The 22,802-nt window shown below is 42.5% G+C and overlaps 1 protein-coding gene across 3 annotated transcripts in view; it reads left to right on the top strand.

The window, feature by feature from the left end:
* NECAB1 (N-terminal EF-hand calcium binding protein 1) overlaps positions 1-22,802 on the top strand; it is a 121,038-nt gene that overhangs the window by 13,539 nt on the left and 84,697 nt on the right. For all 3 annotated transcript variants that reach the window (XM_037892320.2, XM_043539364.1, XM_037892321.2), the window contains exon 3: positions 18,400-18,508. In XM_037892320.2, coding sequence (XP_037748248.1) covers positions 18,400-18,508 — 109 coding nt within the window. The remainder of the gene's footprint in view (positions 1-18,399; positions 18,509-22,802) is intronic.

Here is a 22,802-nt window from a genome sequence, read left to right as displayed (position 1 = left end):
GGGCAAAAGAAGTAGCTGCCCCGGGGCCACGATTTAAAAGGGCCCAGGGCTCCAGCCGCCTCTGCCGCTACCACAGCTGCGCCGGACAGAGCCCCGGGCCCTTTAAATCGCCGCTGGAGCCATGGGCAGTGCGGGCCAGGGAGCACAGACAGACTGGCTGGGAGATGCTGACCCCCCAGCCCCGCCCCTTCCGCCCGAGGCCTCGCCCCTTTCGGGGTGGGGGCCAGAGCGGCCCCGTACCAGTAAAATCTGCATTTTACTTTCACCCCTGGTTGCACAGCACCTGCATCCTGATGTGCTTCTACTCTCTCTCCACCTCTCTGCAACTGAGTGTGAGGAGGGACCTCCTCTCTCCTGACTGCCCTTTTCCCCTTTAGCATCCTCACATCTTTCACAGCTATCGCTCAGAGAACAAGAGGGGAACTCGCTAGTTTCTGCTTTCCTCTCTCGGGGGGTGAGAGAGCTTGGCCTGAACATCACCGGTACGTTGGCTCAACTCTCTGCGGGCTGGCTGCTATGTAATGAGAGGAGCACTTTTTTAGGCCTGCGCACGCTCTCTTCCTTCTGGGGGGACCTCTACATGCAAAGCGTACTCTCAGCCTTTTAAAAGCCTCCAGCCCTGGTCTGTGTGGAGATAGCCTGGAAAACACAACTAATGGCTAAGGTTGAAATTGTCACTAATGTAGTCCACTCCTAAAGGCATCTGAGGCTGGGCTTTGTGGGACCTGAATAACCAGTTACTTGGCTCCAGACCCATTCAAAACAGAGTGTAGTGCCAGCTGAACTGTCAGTGATGGCACAAAGGACTCTGCAAGCTACCTCCCAGGTGGCTGTCTGCGTTTAATCCACATCCTCTCCCATTGTGACCTCTGGCCACGATTGAGAGCAGCCCAGTGGCCTGAGGGATAATCTGGTCTAGTGGACTACATGCACAGCTCTATAGCAAGAGACTTTAATTCCCCATTCTGACACCGACTCTCTGCGGCCTTGGTAAAGTCACTTACCCTTTGTGCATTAGTTCTCCCATGTGTAAAATATCAACCTCACTGGACATTCATTGCAATAATTAATAAGTTTGTAAATCCTGAAGAACATGCTGAAGTTCCCCAGCCATCATACTGAACCCTACAACGGTTGGGAACCTAGCAGGACCCCCTCTTGCCCCCAGCTTCTTTGGACAATTGAAGCTTGATAAACTTGTAGATGCTGGGAACCGTGTATGGACTCCAGAACAAACTACATGTGCTCCACTTCTCCTGCAGCAAGAGGTGGTATTAGTACAAAGATTCTCCCACTCACTTTTATATGAAATGATTCAGTTAAGTTTTGGCATATGCCCAAAACCACCTTGCTGCAATCACAATAATGGCCAGGATCTGGTTACATTTTGAGGTTGAGTCCCAAATTTATTTTCACAACCTTACCCAATAATGTTAAGGCCAGCTCTGATCAGTGATCTAATAAAAACAAAGAGCTGCAATAGGCAGACCTACAAGAGACAAGTTAAATGTAGATGCCTCTATTTGTGTACAGATAGGAACACTACTCAGCATGTGATGAAGAATGACTGCAACTAAATGATGAAAAAATAAAAACCAACTGCATAGACCAAAACAAAGGATCAAGAGAGCACGGTCTGAATACCAAGTGCCCAGTGGAAAAAACCTGCAGATCCAATATAAAATATTATAATGCCAAGATCAACACACACACTCTCTCTCTCCTGACTCTTAGTCTAGCTTGTTGTCTAATTTATTTTTTTTAATTGCTGAAAGCTCTGAGCTGTTTGAAAAATATTCTCTTTCAGCAAGTAACTTAACTGAAATTTTGATAAAACTTACATTCTGATTAGTCACCTTCAGAAATTGTTACTGTTTTCACATTGATACGTTTTCATTCTACACATCCCAATCTTTTTATGACACAGTTGTCACAGTCATGTGGGTTTTTAAATGTGTATTATAAAGACTGTTAAATAGTCTTAAAATAGCATCACTATCATCATATCTGGTCTGATAATTTCATATGCTCTCCTGTGTACAGCATTACCTTAAACATTAGTACAGTGGGCGAAATCCTGGCTCCAATGAAGTCAGTCATATGGACTGCAAGGGAGTCTTGGTTTCACCCCAAATCCAACACAATGCAAACAATGGTTCATCAAAAGTGTACTGCCAAAGGACTCAGGATAATTTTAATATAAGACAAAATTCAGAGGGTGACTGAGAACCGACAGCTCCCTCAGGCTCCAATGGGAGTTGCAGCTGCTCAGCACCTCTTCGTGATTGACTCATAATACGTACACTGAGTTTTCATTCATAATTCATATGTCACGCAATTTACATAGAATAAATGAACTTAACAATGATAGAATTGTATCATTGTTAAGATCAGTCAACTATCTGGTAACAAGTTCCATTCTCCAGAGATCTGAATTCCATTTCCATGTTTAAAGATTTTTTTGACTGACAACTCACTTGCATGCTAAACACTGATGTTTACATGCGAAACTTCTGTGGGGCTGTGGCTTTCACTAAATCTTAGTTATGGTGATAGCGATTTACAAGTCAAATGTTTTTGAAGCACTCAAAACTGAGAGCATTGCAAATTCCTGACTTTAATACTGGGTTCTAGATGCAGGAATCACTTGGTGAAGTTCTATGGCCTGTGGCATACAGAGGGTCAGATCTTATGATCATAATGGTCCCTCAGGCCCTAAATTCTGTGTATATGTTGAAAATGTTTGAGGGCAGAATAAACCCTTGTGTCACACCCTGCCCAGTGGAAATCACTCACTGCCCCTGCAGATGGTCACATTTATTATGAGGCTTGCCCTGGAAGGTTTTGACAAAGTGGAAGTTGCTGGGATTTCCACTGGTAGACATCCCTTAACTGACCTCAGATATGCTGAGGACATGATGCTCTTTGCTACCACCACAGAAGCAATTCAAGAAATGTTGTAGTTTGTAAAAACAGTCAGTGAAGAATATGGCTTATCGCTGAATGAGGTGAAAATGTAATGCATGTATGTTGACACAATTAACAAAAACAAGATGCAAGCGGACATCACAATTAATGGTCAAGCCACAGAGGCAGTAGATTAATTTAATTATTTGGGATCATACATATTCAATAAAAGAGGGTGTTCCATAGAAATTGGAAGAAGATTAGGAATGGCTCATTCAGCCATGGCCTTGCTGGGATTCCTTCCGAAAACTTTTGCGCTTGGCTTATCCAGAAATTCTCATCCATTTTTGAAGAACACTCCATCCAGTTCTCTGGGATCCAAACTCGATTCGATTCCAGCTCATCATTCAGGTTCCTTTACTAGGCATGGACCAGCTCTAAGCCCACACTGGCCAGGCCACGGGTGTTTAGATACAGAGTGATAGCATAATTCCAAATCATGTCACACACTACTAGCTACTAACATCTATGCTTTTTTAATTTAATTGGTTTGGACATCATGCGGATCATATAAGGACCAATCGCTTTGAAGATTGTGTAAGGAACTAATCACTTATGTCTTCACCTTATCCACATTTCAAGGTTATCAGGTCAGGGTATTCCCACTTATCTCAACTAGCCCGAAAATACCATCTCCAGCACAGTCTGTCACACTCTCTTGTTTACAGTTTAACCTGGCACTCAAATCAAACTATAGGCAAGTTTACTCATGCCCGGCAAGATGTATACCTACATGCCTATACCTACAGAATTTTGGAAAAATTGTGTCATCTGAAAATGTATGACCGTTTGATTGAAGAAAACTTAATTTTGTCCTTAGTGACTTTTGGATGTGAATCAAGGGAAATTAATGCTGCTGTCAAGAAGAAAATTGAAGCTTATGAGATGTGGTGCTGGGGAAAACTGGTGCTGGGGAAAACTGTTGCATATCTCCTGGATAGAAAAGAAGATGGAATGCTTATGTTAGAAATATTATTGAAGAGAAACAGATCCTGCTGTCAGAAAGCAACAGGTGCAAATTTATGTGCTTTGGTCACATCAGGTGTACAGATGGAAATAATCTCAAGAAAGTTATCATGGAAGGAATAGCAACAGGTCATCATAGTAGGGGACAGCCAGTAAGGAAAGGGATAGATGGTATGTGTAGTAGGAAGAGAGCCTGAGACATAAGCCCTGGTATTAGAGGCCTGGTATGAGTCCTGAGGCCTGAACTAAAGTAGCGGTTAAAACTTTGCCAGTTGTGGTGTTTAGATGTTACTTGTAATTATTAGAATTGGGAGCACTGGCTGTTGGGAGTCTGAAAGGACAGGAAACAGGAAGGAGGGGGGAGGAGTTGAGAGGCTGGGAGAAAGCTCCAGGGGGTGCAGCAGCAGCTTGGTAAAGAGGTTTCCACTTTGAAAATAAAGTCCTGTTGGAGCTTGTTAGTACCTTGCCTGGTTGATACAACACCAATATGAAGCAAAGTCAGGTTGTGAGCAAGAGGCAGGTCCTGCTCACAGAATTTGGCAAGCATGGGGCTAATATTGCAAAAACACATATACAAGGCAATGGGTGGCACCCTAATATGTTAGAGGGTGGCACCCTAATAAGTCAGGGGTAATACGCAACTTGTTTGTATCGGTGTATAAAGATGTATCTCAGAGGGAGTGTCTTTGGCCAGCCGAGGGGGGAGTGGAAAGTCCCACCACTGAGTGAGCTGTGTCCATTGTCACGAGCATACATGTCTTAGTATCCTCATAGAGTCTGCCGGGTGCTATTACCGTACTTCGTCGACAATAAACCTGGCTAGGTGCCTTCCCTGAAAACTGAGTCTGTGAATTTATTGGGCAGTTTAACTGAGGTCTGCTATCTCTATTATCTGCGCAGAGCTGGGACAGCACACCAAATAAACACACACGCAGCCAACATCTAACCACAATGTGCAACAGGTCACTGGGAGGTCAGCTGCAAAGTGCTCAGAGCTAGCGAAGAATCACAAAGAATTTAAAAAATTCTGCTACAATGAATAAATGGACTTCACTTACTTACAGCCTTAAAATCTATTAATCATTCTACCAAAAATGGTTGGGGACTCAAGCCAGAACTTCCGAGTTCTGTTTCCAGCTATGCCACTGACATGTTGTGTGATCTTGGGTCTGCTTATGTAAAGTAGCTTCTCCATCTGTGAAATGAGCATACTACTACTTATATCTATCCAAAAACACAATCTGTATTAAAGCACAGTGCATTTGCCAGGCTGTTAAGGATCTGTATCTTTTTTTATTTCTAGTGCCTTGAATGCAGTAGACAAACATTTATTGTTCTGTAGCACATTAAAATTCATTACTTGACATCTCCTCTGCACCCTTCATCAGTATTTTTTCAGCTGAATGTGCTGTTTGCAATTCTTCACACATTACGTTTTTCTTTCATTTCCTTGCATCCTGGCCAGCTTTCCAGCTCTTCACCCACTGAGTCAAATCAGGCAAAAGTAAGAGAGACAGAGAAAATTATTTTAAATCGTTGAAGTTGTCCATGTCATGTTTGAATCCAGTGCTGATAGTTCTACGCACAGGACACCTCTCTGTCAAATGAAGGAAAAGAGGCAGCCTAGGGCAATTTTGTACAAGCCCTCTGTAGCTAGAATGTGGGGCTGGGACATGGAAGTGTGTTTTTGCACATATGCTCCCTCGTCTGGGTGTCCTATAAGTCATGTTGACTGCCTCTGCAAGGGCATATTGCATAGCAGACTCAAAGGATGGGTCAGGTCTAATTATGGGCCTGTATTTAAGCTGAATTTCGAGTTACATTCAGTTCTGCCCTAAAAGTGAACTTGGCACTTAGGGCCTAAAGATGCAGATAGGCACTTAGTAGGATTTTCAGTAGCACTTAAGCAGGTTAGGCACCTAACTCCCAATGAAATTCTTAGGTGCCTAAGTACCTTTGAGGATCTGGCCTTTGGTGCTTATAAAGCAGAAAGAAGTGTTTTGTTTGGATCTCTTCAATTTCATACGCTCTACTGTATAGATGAATTCTCTCCGGGGCTGGAGACACGTGTCAGTAGTTTCTCTCATTCTCCTCCATCCTGTTCTTCAGCCCAATTAACTCATTTAAAATTAGGAACCCCAGCTTTTTGATGAAAGCTTTTGAGATCGCTGTGACAGCCTGGCTCACTTTTCTGCATTCATAAGCTGCTGGCTGCCAACCAAGGCTCCCTATCTTTTGTCTCCCTGTATTACAGTTAATGCCTCCCTCTTATTCCATGGGGACTCTGAAGCTGAGAAAGGTTAAGAGATGCAGCTTAAACGCTGGGGATGGAAGATTGTTGCTTTGTGCTTTATCCTTTTTCAGCGCTTCAAAGTCCTCCTTTTCATTTATTTTTTTTTTAAGTTTTGAGAAAGTGCAATTTAAAGACATAGGCCCTGATTCTCCCCTACCTTGCTTAATCATTTGCACCTGGCAGAGAGATGATGCTTAGGAAGGAGGAAAGTTTTCGGGTGGTTCACTGAAAATTAGTCATGGATTGGCCCCATTATGAGAGCTGAAAACTGCCATTTGTGCATGTGCCATAATTTTTTTAAACGATGATGGTGCTTTTCAAAAACTATTTCCTAATATGCAAAATTAAATGGAATGGCACTGTGCATATGCATCTTGCTAATTTAGAATGATAGAAATATAGTAGCCCTTGTATTCTTCACTACACAATTAGTCAGAAATGCTAAAGTTAGCCCTGCTTACTGGCTAGTTTATACTGTACATGAGGAGCTCTCACTTTAGGTTAGTGGCTTGAATAAATTTTTCCCCACATCTGCTCACTCTAATGCATGATATGCTGGACAGTGACCATTACGATGACAGGTTGCACCTCAAGGCTTCCATTTAGCTGTATGATCTCCCAGCATCACGTGACATTCCCCACTACTGAAAGTCTGCCTGTAATCACGTGCACCCATCACCCATTCATGTGTACAGGTGCAAAGTTGCAGGAGTTTTCCATCTTCATTGCCCTCTGGCTTCATTACCCCACTCAGTCCTCTGGCTGAGACGCTGATAGTCCAAACACCTTCTGGGCAAGGAAGTGTACAGGTGCAGTCCAAAGTCCTAAAGAATCCACCTAGCCTCTGGGGCCTGGGCCCCACCCTTTCCTAGGGTTCTGCCACCTTCTCCCGGTTCTGGTGGACTCAGAGTCCAGGCTCCAGCCTGAGCCCATACATCTACACTGCAATTTTATAGCCCACCAGCCCCAGCCCCACCAGTCTGAGTCAGCTGGCCAGGGCCAGCTGTGGGTGTTTTATTGTAGTGTAGAGAGGTACCTTCTGTCTGACAAGAAAGTAACTAATTACCACCCAGGTGGAATGAATAGTCCAACTGGCCTTTAACTCTTTCTCAAACCTGAGGGGGTTTCACATTTCCTTTGTGGAAACTATAGCTGTATTATGAGTTGTAGCTCTGAGAGATCCCAACTGAGCTTGGGGACCCCTTGTGATAGGTATTGTCTGAATACAGTTAGAGAGTTTCTGAGCTAAAGGGCTTACATTCTGAGTAGGCAAGACAAACAAAGGGCTGGAAGAGGAATTGGTTTGGTTAACTCCCTTCTGCCCTGTGATCTTTTAGCAATTCCATACTTTCCTCTGCCTTTTGCACATCTTGTGTTCACCATAGCTCCCTTTTGCTGGATGTGTACACCTGTCTCATTTGGAGAAAGACATTTGGATGCACCATATGCCCAATATTTTTGTGTATTTTTTTTTATCACAGGGGTTGTCTTTGAGCTCAAGAAAACAATATAGTTCCCCTGCACGTGGATTTCCCATGTGGGAGCTGCTAACTATTAGAGCAACTTACTAACAGCTATGTCTCCTAGGCTCTAGTCTTGGTTCTATTGCTGACTCACTGTGGGGAAATCACTTAACCTATCTGTCTTACTGATCCCTTGCAAGATGGGCATAGCCTCACAGAGATGTGAGTTTTAATTAACTAAAGTGTAGGAGTTTGAAGGAAAGCTTCTACAATATACAAAATGAAAACACTTGTGAAAATGTATCATAAGTGCCCATGTGCTAGAATGGAAGGTACAGTGTATAGCTCCTTCTTTCATCCATCCGCATATGATATATAGCAGTATTCTGACTCCAAGGCAGACAGGGAGCTGTGGCTGGAAGTTAAATAAATCATGTTTATGAAAGAAACTGGAGAAGGCATGAAAAAGCAAGGCTTGCAAAACAATTTGAGGCCATGTTCCCGAGGCAAATGATACTGGAGTTTGGTGTAACTTAGATTTGTCTAGGGAAGGAATGACTTCAGAAAAGTTGAGACAGACAAGGTAGGTGAGATAATATCTTTTATTGGACCAATTTCTGTTGGAGAGAGAGGCAGGCCTGAAGAAGAGCTCTGTGTAAGCTGGAAAGCTTACAAACATAAGCACAGCCATACTGGTCAGACCTAAAGGTCCATCTAGCCCAGCATCCTGTATTCCAACAGTGGCCAATGCCAGGTGCTTCAGAGGGAATGAACAGAACAAGGAATCAACAAGTGATCCATTCCCTGTTGCCCATTCCCAGCTTCTGGCAAACAAAGGCTAGGGACACCATCCCTACCGATCCTCGCTAACAGCTGTTGATGAACCTGTCCTCCATGAATTTATCTAGTTCTTTTTTGAACCCTGTTATAGTCTTAGCCTTCACAACATCCTCTGCCAAGGAGTTCCACAGGTTAACTGTGCGTTTTGTGTGAAGAAATGCTTCCTTTTGTTTGTTTGAAACTTGTTACATATTAATTTCATTTGGTGACCCCTAGTTCTTGTGTTATGAGAAGGAGGAAAAAAAACTTCCTTATTTACTTTCTCCACACCAGTCATGATTTTATAGACCTCGATCATATCCCCCCCTCTCTAACATCCTGGAACCAACACAGCTACAACAACACTGCATTCAGAAAATTTTGTCTTTCATGAATCATCCTCTGTTTATATTTACCCATGACAAAGTTTGAAGTCTATAAGGTAGAAATTTCAGCTCAACTGCAGTAAATCACCTGGACCAAATGATATTTGAGGGTTGTGAGGGAAACGAAGTATGAAATAGACACATTGGTAAAGGTACGAAGCATATTCTTACAAACAGCAGCCATTCCTGAAGATCCAAAAGGCAGTGGATACTCTGAGGTGCTGCTTTAAGAGAACCTTACTGAGGGTGATCTAGTTGTGACCTTCACCTCAGTACCAAGGAAACTGATGGAGAGCCTGACTAACGACTGTATTACTGCAAGTTTACTCTGGTATAAAATTAGAGTAATGTTCTGGTGAATCACAGCTCAGAGTGTAACTAAAGACAGCCTAGTACAGCTCTTAGATGAGAACAACAGGACAGGCTCAAACCATCATAGCCTCTGGAAAAATCCCTATAATCTGTCAGGGATTTTTATAATTAATCGATAAAAGTGGACATTGTTTACTTGGATTTTCAAAAAGCTTGTGATTAGGTCTCTCATAAGATCATTAGTGAAAATAAATAACCATGAGGCAAGAGGCAAAGTCTGCCCAGGGATTATGAATTTAACAAGTTAAGCAATAGAAAACAAACCGCTATAAGACCCAATCCTGCTCCCTATTGGCAAAACTCCCTGTGACTTTAATGGCACAGGATCAGGGCTCCTTAAAAGTAGAACCAGGTTAATAGAGGAGTGCTTCAGGGTTCTGTATCCTAAGGATACTATAGGCCCCTCTCTTCTCTCTGAGTCAATCATGGTCAAGGTTCCCTGAGAGAACATTGATGTCATTCACGTTCCTTCCTCATGAATAACCAATGCTACAACATTTGAAGCCCTCTTTTTTTAAAGAGGGTGAAAGCTAAAGGAGGCAGTTTGAGTAAATGGATCATTGAAAGCATCTCTGTTAAGTGATTAAGCTACAGCCAAAGATGATATTTATTAAGAAAAGCTTGTTCATACAACACTCATTTGATATTCACACTATGTATCTAGTGCCAAATGGCAGATGTATTTAGATTCTCAAACAGCTGTTTATGGCAGTTGTGTCACAGAAAACTGCTTGTTCAAAGCAAAATATTGTGCCACCTTGATTTCTTGGCTTTTTGTCACTTTTGACATTTTATTTAGACTTTAAGGGTGATTATCTGCAGCTGCAATCTGTCTCTTTTCATGTCAAACACAGCAATGAACAAACTTCCAAATGTTTAGCTGAGACAGAAATTCATTTTGCCGAATTTTGAATCTGGGCAAAGCTTGTGAGTTTGAGTGGAAAAAACAAGTGGGGGAGAGTGAAAAATCCTGAACATTGCTCCCTGGGGACGTGCATTGCAGTACCGTATTTAATTACATAATAATGTACTGTTTTTCCAAAGGACCCCTGCCTCATTATGGCTGGAGGAGGAGGCAGGATTGTGGTAAATATCTGGAGTCAGGCCACACACCCCCTTCATTCTCTGTACTTGTTGTATGTGTCATGAGTGAGTCAGGGTACCGTTAGACGATGAAGAATAGCTGTGTGAACTCAAACTTTTAGAACCACCCCAAAAATTGTTTGAATGGTTTACACAACCTCCCCAAAATAATTCCCAGATAATCTCTTTTAGAAAAAAAAATCCAAACTCAATTTAAAAATGGTCAGAATCCACCACAAACCTTGGTAAATTGTTCCAATGGTTAATTCTTCTCTAAAAGTTTACACCTGTCCCTCCTTTTTAATCTCTCTCTTGAGCCACTGACAATGTACATATGCCTCTCAGCCACTGATGGAGTAGCTCTAAACAGGAAAGAATACAAAAGCAGTTTATATGCTAATGACATTTTTGTTCTATTGAAGAGTTCATTCAAATCAATTCTACCATTATTGACTGTAGTTGACATTTTTGTGGAGAACTGTGGTTTTTGCATTAACTGGAATAAATTGCAAGCAACGGATGTATCTAAAAGACGATTACAGCATCCAATCTTACTCCTTCTCTTGTCATACCACCATGGGATAACCTGTGCCCCAGGATCAAGGCCAACTCCATGCTTCAAATAATTTGGATGGAAAAAGGAGTAACAAAAATAAAGAGATAATACAAAATGATAGACTGGCATTCTTCAGCTACATTTATAACAAATAGCAGCTACTGCTCTCCCACAGTTCCTTCTTTTCATGGCTATGTCATGGGTGCACAGGCTCGGTGCTCTGGAACAGCTCTGAATGAAACTCAGACAGCACCCTCTTCAATGTGACACCCCCTCCGGGCACACTCTCCCTAGGGCTCCTTGGCTTCAGTGCCTTTTGGGACTGAGTTCGGAGCTTTCAGCACCCTTGTTCATACCGTGAGCTCCCCACAGAGAGTTCACCTGAGTAGGACACCTGGGGAAGCCTTATATGCCCCCCAAAAGGGCCATGCACCTGCAACTTCCACAGTCAGCAGTGACTCTCAGCCAGCATTGTAAAACAAAAGGGTTCATTAGTCATCTGGAACTCAGCATAGAACAGTTCTGGTTAGCACAGAAAGCAGGAAATTATAGCAAAGTCCATCTTGGAGAGATCCAGAGCCCTGGCTTTCCTCGCAAGTTCCAAACCAGGAGACTGACCAGCTTACAACAGCCCACCATCAGTCATGCCCAGTTGCCACTCCTCCATCTTTTGTGTGCTTCCCAGGCAAACCAATCACCTGGCCTCCACCTCATCTCTTTGTTCTCGTCACAGCCAACTGGCTATGGCGGGGACGGGGAGGTCAGTTGCTAATGTCTACCCATTGTCTGGGCCTAGGAAGCTGGACAGCAGTCACATCTGCTCTCTAGGGAGTCTCTTCAAAGATCACACAATCTGTCCCACCACCTAGGTAAACATGCAGCACATAGGGGAAACTGAGGCACGCACATACAAAACATTAAGAAATTTCCCACTTCATCACAGGCTACACTCAAGAATTCATGCAAGGATAGGGGGAAATCAGTCCGTTTAAACTCTCTCACCTCTAGAAGAACATGTTAAGAAATATGGAAACAAAAGTCACAGACAAAAAAGGGAAAAGACTACCTCAACAGAGACCTCAGAGGATATCTGGCTCAATGGAAAAGATACTTCAAGTTCTTTATCCTTGTGATTATTCCAGAACAAGATATAAAAAGATACTACAGGATCCAGAATAGCTGTTCAAGGCTAGATTGACAAAACACGAAGAATGCTGGAGATGAAAACAGCTATATACCAAACTTTTGTACACCCTCAATACCTGTCAAAAAAGCATCTGTTCTGAAACACCATATTCAGTGCTCTCTCAAAAGCTTCAAGAGCCTCTATCTTGCCTTCTCCAAGCTTGTGAATTCTAGGGGTGTGGGATGAGTTGGCATTACCAATTAACATTAAGAAATGGATTGCTGTAACTATTTTAGTGGCCAAAAAGGTTATCTTGAGAAAATGGAAATCTGTAATTCCTGCCTCATACACAGCTTGGCTTAGTGAGCTCTCTACTACTGCATTAATGGAAAAAATAATTCTGTCTACTTCTCTTAGGGAGTAACTGTGGACTACCCTCTATAGTCCCCAACCTTCTCCTTTCCCACAGGTGACTACAGACCACTTCCCTGCAGCCTCTTTCTGCCCTCACCTCCTGGGGTTTATACAGGCCCCTCCTGTTCCTACCCAGGTCAGCCTCCTGTCTAATTAATTCCCTCCTCCCTGGCTTCTCTTCCAGGTGCAGGCTGAGCAGTTAATTGGCATACCTGGCCACCTTAACCCCTTCCAGTCTTGTGGACATTCCATCACAGTCTCTGATACTCAGAGGTTATGTTCTCACTTATTTATCTATTTAGTCATTTTAATAATTGATACCCTGCATGATCTCTGCTGGTTTAATTTTTTCCAGGTTTTGCAAATAATGAACTTTGAATTTTGTTATTTATATGCTGTCTCCATCTTGTGCATGTATTTATATGTTTTGTTGTGTTATGTGTTTATATTATATAAAAACAATAAAATAAAGTTAAAAGTAATTATGCCTGTTTCCATTCTAAATTTGTCTAGCTTCAACTTCTATTCATTGGATCATGTTATACCTTTCTCTGCTAGACTGAAGAGCCTATTATTAAATATTTGTTCCCCATGTAGGTACTTATACACTGTAATCAAGTCACCCCTTAACCTTCTCTTCCTTAAGTGAAATAGATTGAGCTGTTTGAGTCTGTCATTGTAAGACATGTTTTCTAATCCTTTGATCATTCTCATGGCTTTCCTCTGAATCCTCTCCAATTTATCAACATCCTTCTTGAATACTGAACACCATAACTGGACACAGTATTCTAGCTGTAGTTGCACCAGTGCCAAATACACAGGTAAAATAGCCTCTCTACTCCTACTCAACATTCCCCAGTTCATGCACCCTAGGATTAAGTTAGCTCTTTTGGCCACAACACCACACTAGGAGCTCCTGTTCAGCTGATTATCTACCCCCATCCCCAAATCTTTTTCAGTCACTGCCTCCCACGATACAGTCCCCCATGTAAGTCTGGCCTACTTTCTTTGTTCCTAGATGTATACATTTACATTTAGCTATAATTAAACATAGAGTGTTTGCTTGTTCCCAGTTTACCCAGTGATCCAGATTGCTTTGAATTAGTCACCGGTCATCTTCATCGGGGCCCCCTTGTGCTTGGTGCTGCAGCTAATCACTTTTAGAACCTACAATGGTTGTGTGCCTCAATATTTTACCCATGGAGTCATCTGAATTCTAATGACCCCACTGGGGTTGCCAAAAGGACTCCCCTGCTCTGCCTGCCAGGGTGAATGTTATGCCACTGTGCAGAATCCTAATACTTGACTTCAAGAGGAGTCAGCAAAAAACCTCTGTGCCTCGATACTGTGTCCTACAACTTAACTCCCAGAGTCTGAGGGCTACATTTTTAAAGGGCTCTTAGCAACCCCATTGCTGCTTGTGACCATGAAAATACGGACAGCTGCAATTTTTGAGAATACTGGTGTGCAGAGGTGACAGAATTTACCACTTTTGCCTACAGATCACAGGGCTTGCGGATTGAAATTCTGCCACCTGCGTATTCAGATGCTAATATCGGAACAGCAGGTATGCACGGGTGTTCACACAGGAGGCAATTTTTTTTTGAAAAAGTGGCCCAAAGTGTCTGCTTGATACCCTGTGTCTGGTTTCGTCTATGTTTTTATTTTCATTATCCCGATATACTCTAAATCCTCTCCCTACAACGTGACTTAAATAAGGCGAATGTCCATTTGCTACTCGAACAGCTAATACTTATAGTCACTGTTCTTAGAGATTCCTGTTTAATTGGGACAATCTCTTTGTTATTCTCATTTCTTTGAAGGTAGTATTAGCAGTCTGTTCTGCACTGCAGGATGACCTATAAGAATTACGTTACACTGCTCTGGGAAAGGGCTCAGTTATCCATGCTGTTTGCCCATCACATCCAGTGATTAATTGCCAGCAATTAGTTCTGCTGAACTTCAACAGTAAGATCTTGGAAGGCATTAAAAGCCTATTTCTGAAGTGTTCTAATCAGAAGAATTGCTCAAAATGTGATGCTTTGTCAGATTATTCCACTGGTTAAAAACACACTGGAATGTATGCACTCAGGCCTGTTTTTTCAGTCTTCACACTGTAGTTACAGGAAGATTGTACATAGAGGAAGATTCTTTGGTGTATAATCAGATAGCTCTAATAAATAGTATTTTAAAAAAATCAGTCTGCTGTGTGCTCTCCTTATTAAGGCAAAGAGCTTGTATTTAACAGTTAAAATGACTGTTATTTAAACATTACATACAACAGCAACCAGAGCCTGGTACCGGCTGCAGCTCTTTGCAGTCCAGAACCCCACCTTCCAGAATGGAGAATGGCCTTTGATCTTTGCAGCCACATATATATATAACAATTGCAGTAGCTCCATACCTGGTACAGACTGTACCAGTCTACTCAGATTTCATTTCTGTGGCTCACAGAAAAACAGAAGCCACACATCCAATCCAACATGTTTTAAAATGTGGCTGCTGTCTGGAATTTTCAAAGGTGCCTAAGTGATTTAGGAGCACAAGTCTCCTAAATGACTACAGCACTTTTGAAAATCCCATCTTGTATCTTCCTAGAAGGATGTATCACACCACACTGCAGTGACACCAGCCAGTTTAAAAAGTTTGCATGCCACAAAATGTGCATATCAGAGGTTTTTATCCAGCAAACAAATTAAGATGGAATCCAGCTCTGAAATGCTAATTGTTTGGAAATATTAGATAAGAGAGGTTGGGCAGAGAGTGAGTCAAGGATGTTGTGTCGTGTTAGTTCACTGCATGCTACAATTAAGGCCAAAGTAAAAAGCAGAGGAAACAGACTCTGCCAAATAATGCAGTAGCAGTATTATAATGAGACTGTTTCCTCTCAGGGTTAATTCAATTCCTATTACTGTTCTTCTAATTATTCCCATGATATGGTATTTTTCTCAAATCGCATTAGACTTTAGGCACCCGCTGCACCTATAACTAGCCATCAGTCATCAAAAGGCCAAGGTGGTGGTGGTGGTTTAGCCTTGTCTCAAACAGAAAAGATGTATAACCCAAGTATGAAAAAAGGTTGACGATATTTTAGTTTGAAAAATGGGGTTGACTCATGTCCCATCTGAGACTTGGCCTGGTCCACACTAGCAAATTAGGTTGGTTTAACTACATCGGTCGGGGTGTGAAAATCCTCATCTTAGTTAAGACGACCTAAATCCCCATGTAGACAGTGCTAGGTCGATGGAAGAATGCTTCCATCAACCAAGCTACCGCATCTCGGGGAGGTGGATTACGTGTGTCGACAAGAGAATCCCTCCTGTTGCCGTAGGTAGTGTGTACACGGAATAACTGCAGCTGCACTGGCACAGCAGGGCTACTGTAGCATATTAAGTGTAGATAAACCCTAAACATTCTGGCCCAGATTTTTGAAGGTATTAGACATTGCTGCACTCAGCATTGCAATGACTGACTGATTTAGGAGTTGAAATATCATTTTCAAAAGGGGGCTAGGCACTTAGGAGTCTAAATCCCATCAACTGCTAGTGGGATTTGGGATCCTAAGTGCCTAAACCTCTTCTGAAAATGAGATTTAGGTTCCTAAATCAGCTAGACATTGCAATGCTGAGCACAGCAACACCTAATATTTTACAAATGTGGCTCTGTAAAATCACCGGCAGGAATTGTCAAGTTCATTAGCCCTGGAGTAGAAACTTGGTGCCCCTAACTCTTAACATTATTCAGTCTACAATTTAGTCACATTGTCAGGAGCAGAGTTGTGAAGTTCATGGAGAGAGGGTCCTAGTGCAGGTCCTACAGAATATTCTACCAAAGCTCTCAGCCCTCTTTACATTCCAGGGGCCTTTGTAGACATCCACAGAATGGGATGTAACTAAGAGTTCAACTACTAATAGCAAGATTTTGACAGAAAAATATACACGATGGCAGGAGATATTCTTGCCAAGTAACGTTTCCAGGAGCAGTATTAGAAGTGGAACTTTTCTATGGATGCCCAGGGTCCAGAAAGACCTGCAAAACTTAGGCCTAAATTAAGTCAGTTTACTGATGTCTACTTTATGATGTCTGCTACAGGCAATAATTTCTCACAGCTACAGACAGGAGTTGGCTATTTTCTTTGCTTCCAAGATATTCTATGACCAAGAGAATGTCTTGAGATTCTTCCCAGTACATTCCTGAGAGTGGCACTTACCCTTTTTTAGGTTTCAACCAAAGGTAGTGAGGAGGAGAGTTCTACATGGCCAGCCAGTTTGCAAATTACTTAGAGAAAGGTGGCTGGGCATCATTCTTCAATAAAGCCTTCCTGACACTAATGCAAAAACTAGAATTTCTTCTGGCTGATGATGGGACCCAGAGCTGCAATTACATTTGCCATTCACCAAAACAAACTACATAGATATAAATGGGAGAAAAGGTGCTACTCTCAGGGTCAGACAATAGACTGGTGGTACCCTTCTCTCCATGGCTTGAAACACTTGTGTTAAATTTCGCAGGGATGATTACATATATACTATGTTACATGATTTGATCAATTGTTTTTACGTGTCTGCAAAGGATGATTGGCAGATATACAGTACAGACCCATTTACGCGCGGATGTTGGGAGTCAAGCTGTCACGACCACGTGTTAATGGACCATGGGTTAAGAGGGCCATACTGAAAAAAGGGTCTATGATTCACTTAGAAAAAAATGCTCTTTCTGGCTCACATTTTTTTTCTTTCTTATGAAGTCTGTCATTCACCGCAGATGAATGATTTTGATATTTTCTGCATTTTGCTCCTCCATAAATCTTACAACAGTTTCTACAGCACTAAGGGCTTCTGTGGGCAAAATTTTGACCTTTTCTTCGACATCCTCGTCGTCATTGTCATTTAGGCCTGCATTAGAATTCTCGCCATCACTTTCGCGGCCCGACATAGCCTCTCAGCCCGTTAATATTTCTTCCTCGGACAGAAATTCTGAATTTAAAATAGATTTTAACTCGGCGGAAAATGCGTTCGTGGCCGATTCATCGGCTGATCGGCTTTCTCCAGAAATCGATACCTGCTTTTTAAAACGACTTATAAACCCCTTGCTGGCTTGGAATGATTCATCCCCCATTAAATTTCCAAATTTTGTCACTTGGGCTTGAAGAATTGGCCCACTTAGCGGCATTCCTTTCAGCCTTTCCTGAGCAAACCACGTGCGCATGGCTTTGTCTGTTGTGGGTTTTGCTGAATAGCGCACGTTTTTGCTTAAGCCCCACAGCAGAATCTATATTTTGTACAAAGCCATTCAGTTTAGATTCGTTTTTTAGCCGTCCTTGGAGAGTAGATTCAGCAATCTCAATATCTTTTGAAACTTTGGCCTGGGTTTCTCCGCTATTTACTCAATCTATTGCATCTAGCTTTTCTTCTACAGTGTAGGAATGCCGACACTTGCCCTCTGCCATTATATTAGGCCTACGGTTAAAATTTTCTAATGTAGTGTATATATATTACTATATAAATTATTATATATCTCTTTAGTGTGACAATGACTAAGCGTGCGTGATACGTCTTACCAATATCAGTAAAGACATAGAACACATTTCCGCTCCGCACTTCTGTCGATTTCTGTTCGTGAGCAAATCTGTTGTGCTACATAGCAAGTTCCTGTACCACATGTTAATGAGTCTCGCGTGTTAAATAGGTAGCACTGGGAGGCATGGCGCTCCCGCACATTAAGCGGATTCGCGCTTAAACGGGTCTGTACAGTACTACTATTATTGATGCATTTAATTTAATACTCACTACATGGCCTGAACACAATCTGTTATCCAATTCCAAATAAATTTAATCTAAACATCTAGTCCCATGATTCTATTTTTTAAAATCTCCTGTTCAGATTCCTTAAATTAAAGGAGACAACAAACTGTATCTGTAGCTAATGATGTTTTGCTTTCTTCTTGGTTTCAGATGATGGCAAACTGTCTTTTGAGGAATTCAAAGCCTACTTTGCTGATGGAGTTCTGAGTGGAGAAGAATTGCATGAGCTTTTTAACACCATTGATACACACAATACTGAGTAAGTATCCTCGGCTTACAACCAAGTGCTACGTTTTGTATTTGAAAAGAAGTTTAATTTTGGCAAAAAAAACTTAAGCTGTTTTTATACAAGAGAGTTGTTTCAGGGAAATTATAATGCCCAATTATGTACTTTGGTAAGAGCAAAACAACTCATCAGCTGATCATCTACATATGTTTAAGTGTCCAAACATTCAGAAATACAGGCTTGAAGCAAGTGGTGTGGGCATCAGACGCTGTGTACATCCTCTCGTGAGGGCCGGTGGAATCAGGGAAAGGGAAGAGATGCTGTGGTCCTTTCCAGCTCTCAGGCTGGAGTAGCCTTGTTAGGACAGTTGCGCAGCTGCGGAGGGAGCAGGTAGATTCCTGCCCTCACATAATGAATTGGGTGTTGAGCAGAGAGTTTGCCTGCAAGTAAGTAGTATGAAACCATCATAGAAAGTAGTGAGCAAACGTTACCACCTGATGACTGATGCTCTGTAGGAAATGGATTGATGTCTTCATTCATGTTTCTTGGAAATCACAAAATTCACATTACATTTCAGAATGGCTGACTGGTTGGCAGGGTCAGCAGAAGCTAAGGGTTGAAGGGTATAGAGAGGGAACCAACTTTTTGTTCCAAGTGTACCTCTCTCTGCGGTGGGTTAATGCAACGGCCAGGCCACCGAGGGAAAATTGTATCACTCCTCCCCATATGGCAGGTAGTCTTTGTATAGACTAAAGAGCAGTCAAAAAAAAGTTCCATAAAAAATAATTGGAAGTTTGGATTTTTTTCAACTAATTCCAAGTAGAAACTAGTTTACTAGCTAATCACAACAGTACTTGGCTAATCTGCATGCTGCATTATTCACACACACAAATATGGTGGCCTCCTCCCACTTCTCAGCAAAGACAGGGAAGCAGACCACTGTAGGAGGACCATTACTAAGACATTACGTAAACATAATATAGCACAGTTACTAGCCATTCGTAGACGACACTGTAGTTGTCAAAAGACTTATACAAAGTATTTTTGTGATGTATCATCCTTGCTTTGATTCATAGCAGCCCATCACACAGAGTCCAATCTAGTACCTTTCATGTGCACTACATTCAGTTTTGGTGCCATTTCGGTGGTCCAAAAGCTACTGAAGTGATGGCATTTATTATCTTTGGTTCCTAACAAGTTATAAAGCGATCCCATTTGCACCAGTCATTATTGGCTTTTTGGTTCTGTTCGCACGGTTTCTAAACTCAGCAGATCAGTTTTGCTTGTCTCAGTAGTGCTTACTGGTACCATATAGATGAAGACACTAATGTAGTAACTGACATTAGTTCTATTGCGCATGAAGGTTCTGATGTCATGCACCGCCAGTCCCTGCTGCTGCCTCAGTTTCTCTGCTTCCACAGGGTATCTGGTCCCAAGTCACTCTCCTAGGCCTCTCCAGAGAGCCCTATAGCTTTCCTAGCCCCTAGTCTCCCTATCTCTGATGAAGCTCCCTCTTATGATGATAGCCCAGGGCTTCCTAGGTGAGGCCTAGTCACCTGACCCAACTGTTGTCAGTTGTTGGCTGTGTGTGTGTTCTCTCTGTGTGCTGCACTGGCTCTGACCAGATAGCCCATATAGCACACCTTGATCAAACTGCCCAAGAAGACCACAGACTCGGTTCAGTAGCAAAGGTCAACCAGGTTTATTGCCAATAAAGCACAGTATTAGTGCCCTATGTGTGCTACAGGTACACTCAGTACATGTATGCCTGTGACAATGGACTCAGCTCAGAGAACAGCAGGACTTTCTGCTTCCCCCTCGGCTGGACAAAGACACCCCCTCTGCCACCCCACTTTTATACACTGATACAAGAAGTTACGTACCGCCCCTCTGACATGGCTAGTTACCACCTTTTCCCTTGTACCTGTTGGTTTGATCAAAACATGTCTATCCATCACCCTGTCATCCTGACCTTATCTTTAAGAGAGGTCAGCGTGTCCCGTACTATCTTCGGGGAGCGTGTCTGCACCATAATCCTTTATCAGGGTGTTTTCTGATCAGCCTTCCTACGTGAATACTTATCACCTAGGAGTGCTTGTGTTTTTACAGCAGCAGGCCTGTTTTTGCCAAGTTCATGTATCATATAGTGCAGGGGTTCTCAACCTTTTGCTTTCTGAGGCCCCCGCAACATGATATTAAAAACTCCATGGCCCATCTGTGCCACAACTGTTTTTCTGCATATAAAAGCCAGGGCTGATGTTATGGGGTAGCGAGCAGGGCAATTGCTCAGGCTTCGGCTTCCGTCCCAGGTGGCGGGGCTTCGGCTTTCTGCCCTGGGTCCCAGCGAGTCTAATACTGGGCCTGCTTGGCGGCCCCCCCAAAACCTGCTCACGGCCCCCCAGGTGGCCCCAGACCCCTGGTTGAGAACTGCTGACATAGTGAACCTGCAAATAGGCATCTACTTTGTAACAGGGCCTGACTTTTGCTCATAGCTTTGCTCTTGCTACCTTTGCTTTATATCAGCAGGACCTGACTTGGCCTTTGGCCTTTTATACCAGGCCTCATGTCTCCGGCTTTCTCTTTCTGCTACACCAACCACCTATCCAAACCAAAACCTATCACCTGAGAAATGGAAAGCTAGCCAGAGTTGAGACTGAGCCCAACTCCCCTGGAAATTTTAGCTCAACCTCTAACAAAGGGTTTTGAAAGCTAGATGGTAGAGTTTTGTAGGAAGCAACTCAGTTCATTCATTTTTTAATTAATTTTTCAATCTGAATGGCATTGTTAAAATACTACAGCTTCTCACAGAAAAAAACATGTTCTTTAGCAAAGAAAACTAAAATAAATCATAATAAGTAGTATGAATGCAAAATGCACATTCCAGGTCTGAATGTTAAATAAGCAGCTTCTAGGGAGAGAAACCTGAAAACTCTTCAAATTCCCTAAGGATATTTGTTAACCTAATAAAACTTCTGTTCTTCTCTTCAATCATGTTCAACATTAACATGAGGTCAAATCTTTAGTATTCAAGTTCCTTCTAGTCTATAGAAATACATAATATACATTCAGAAGCTCAGTACTTTGATGATTTAAGAGCTTGGCCACTTTTTTATGATAGTTGGGATTTTAAATAAGGAACGTTTTGAAATGCTACAATTGATATCTGAGAACAGGCAGTGCAACTGGCACAGCCATCTGGGTTACTGAAATGTAAATCACTAAGCAAGAACGTAGTGGAAAGCATGGTGTAAGAAGTAACCAGGAAAACACTCCCATGGGAAATATGTGAGGATATGTTGGGTTGTTTGTTGTTTTTTAATTAGCCACATTTGTCCAGGCCTTTTGTTCAACTTGACACTTTTGCGCACGCGTGTGTGTGTGTGTGTGTGTGTGTGCGTGAGAGACCGACCCCTGCCTGCTCAGCATGGCACTGTGTCCCCCTCTAGTGGTGGCTAGGTGATAAACCTGCTACAGGCTTGGTTAAGAGAGAACTATCTTTTAGCTCAGGAAATAGAGGCTCATGAATTAAGCTCAAGAGATCCCAGGTTTGATCCCTGCTGCTGATGACCCACACAGGGGTGTTGGTGTTATACAAGTATCATATGACAAATTTTGAATGTTGCATCTGATCAATTCCAAAATTTCAGGGAACAGTCCAGACACGAATGGCCAGAACCCTATGGATTTTGGGGAAAATCAGAAAACTTAAAGGAAGAAAATCTAGCACACATGGATCATGCCATCTGTTTAGCACAGCCACCACTTCAAACAGCTCTCATTTGTCTATAGAGCAAAGAACTGGATGATGGCACTGTGATGTTCCCCTGGTGTTATCTGAACTGGTGATCTTGTAGGTCACTCCAATCCTCGACTCTGGGAGCCAGCCTTACCCTGCTCTGCTGTGAGAGCCCCCACTCCCAGGATGTTCACGCACAGCCTCTGGCATATAAGCTGCTCCCAGCTATGTGAGTGAGCACTTTTGGCCAGCCGCTGCTTGGATTGTGCAACCGAATGACACTAGTCAATATCTCTGGTCCCAGACACAACCCTAGGAACCTCCATCTTGCAGTGTCCAGTTATACCTGCTGGACACTGCAAGCTTATATGAGTTTATCATTTTAACAAAGAAACTGATATATACCAGGCTTATTATCCCAAGGGGAGTCTCTGACATGCTTCAAACCAAACGCACTGCTTCAGGTAGAATAAACAAATTTATTAACTACAAAACATAGATTTTAAGTGATTATAAGTCAAAGCACAACAAGTCAGATTTGGTCAAATGAAATAAAAGCAAAATGCATTCTAAGCTGATCTTCACACTTTC

Source organism: Chelonia mydas, chromosome 2 (genome assembly GCF_015237465.2).
Source record: "Chelonia mydas isolate rCheMyd1 chromosome 2, rCheMyd1.pri.v2, whole genome shotgun sequence".
NCBI lineage: Eukaryota > Metazoa > Chordata > Testudines > Cheloniidae > Chelonia > Chelonia mydas.
This window is presented reverse-complemented; position numbering and strand designations above follow the sequence as displayed.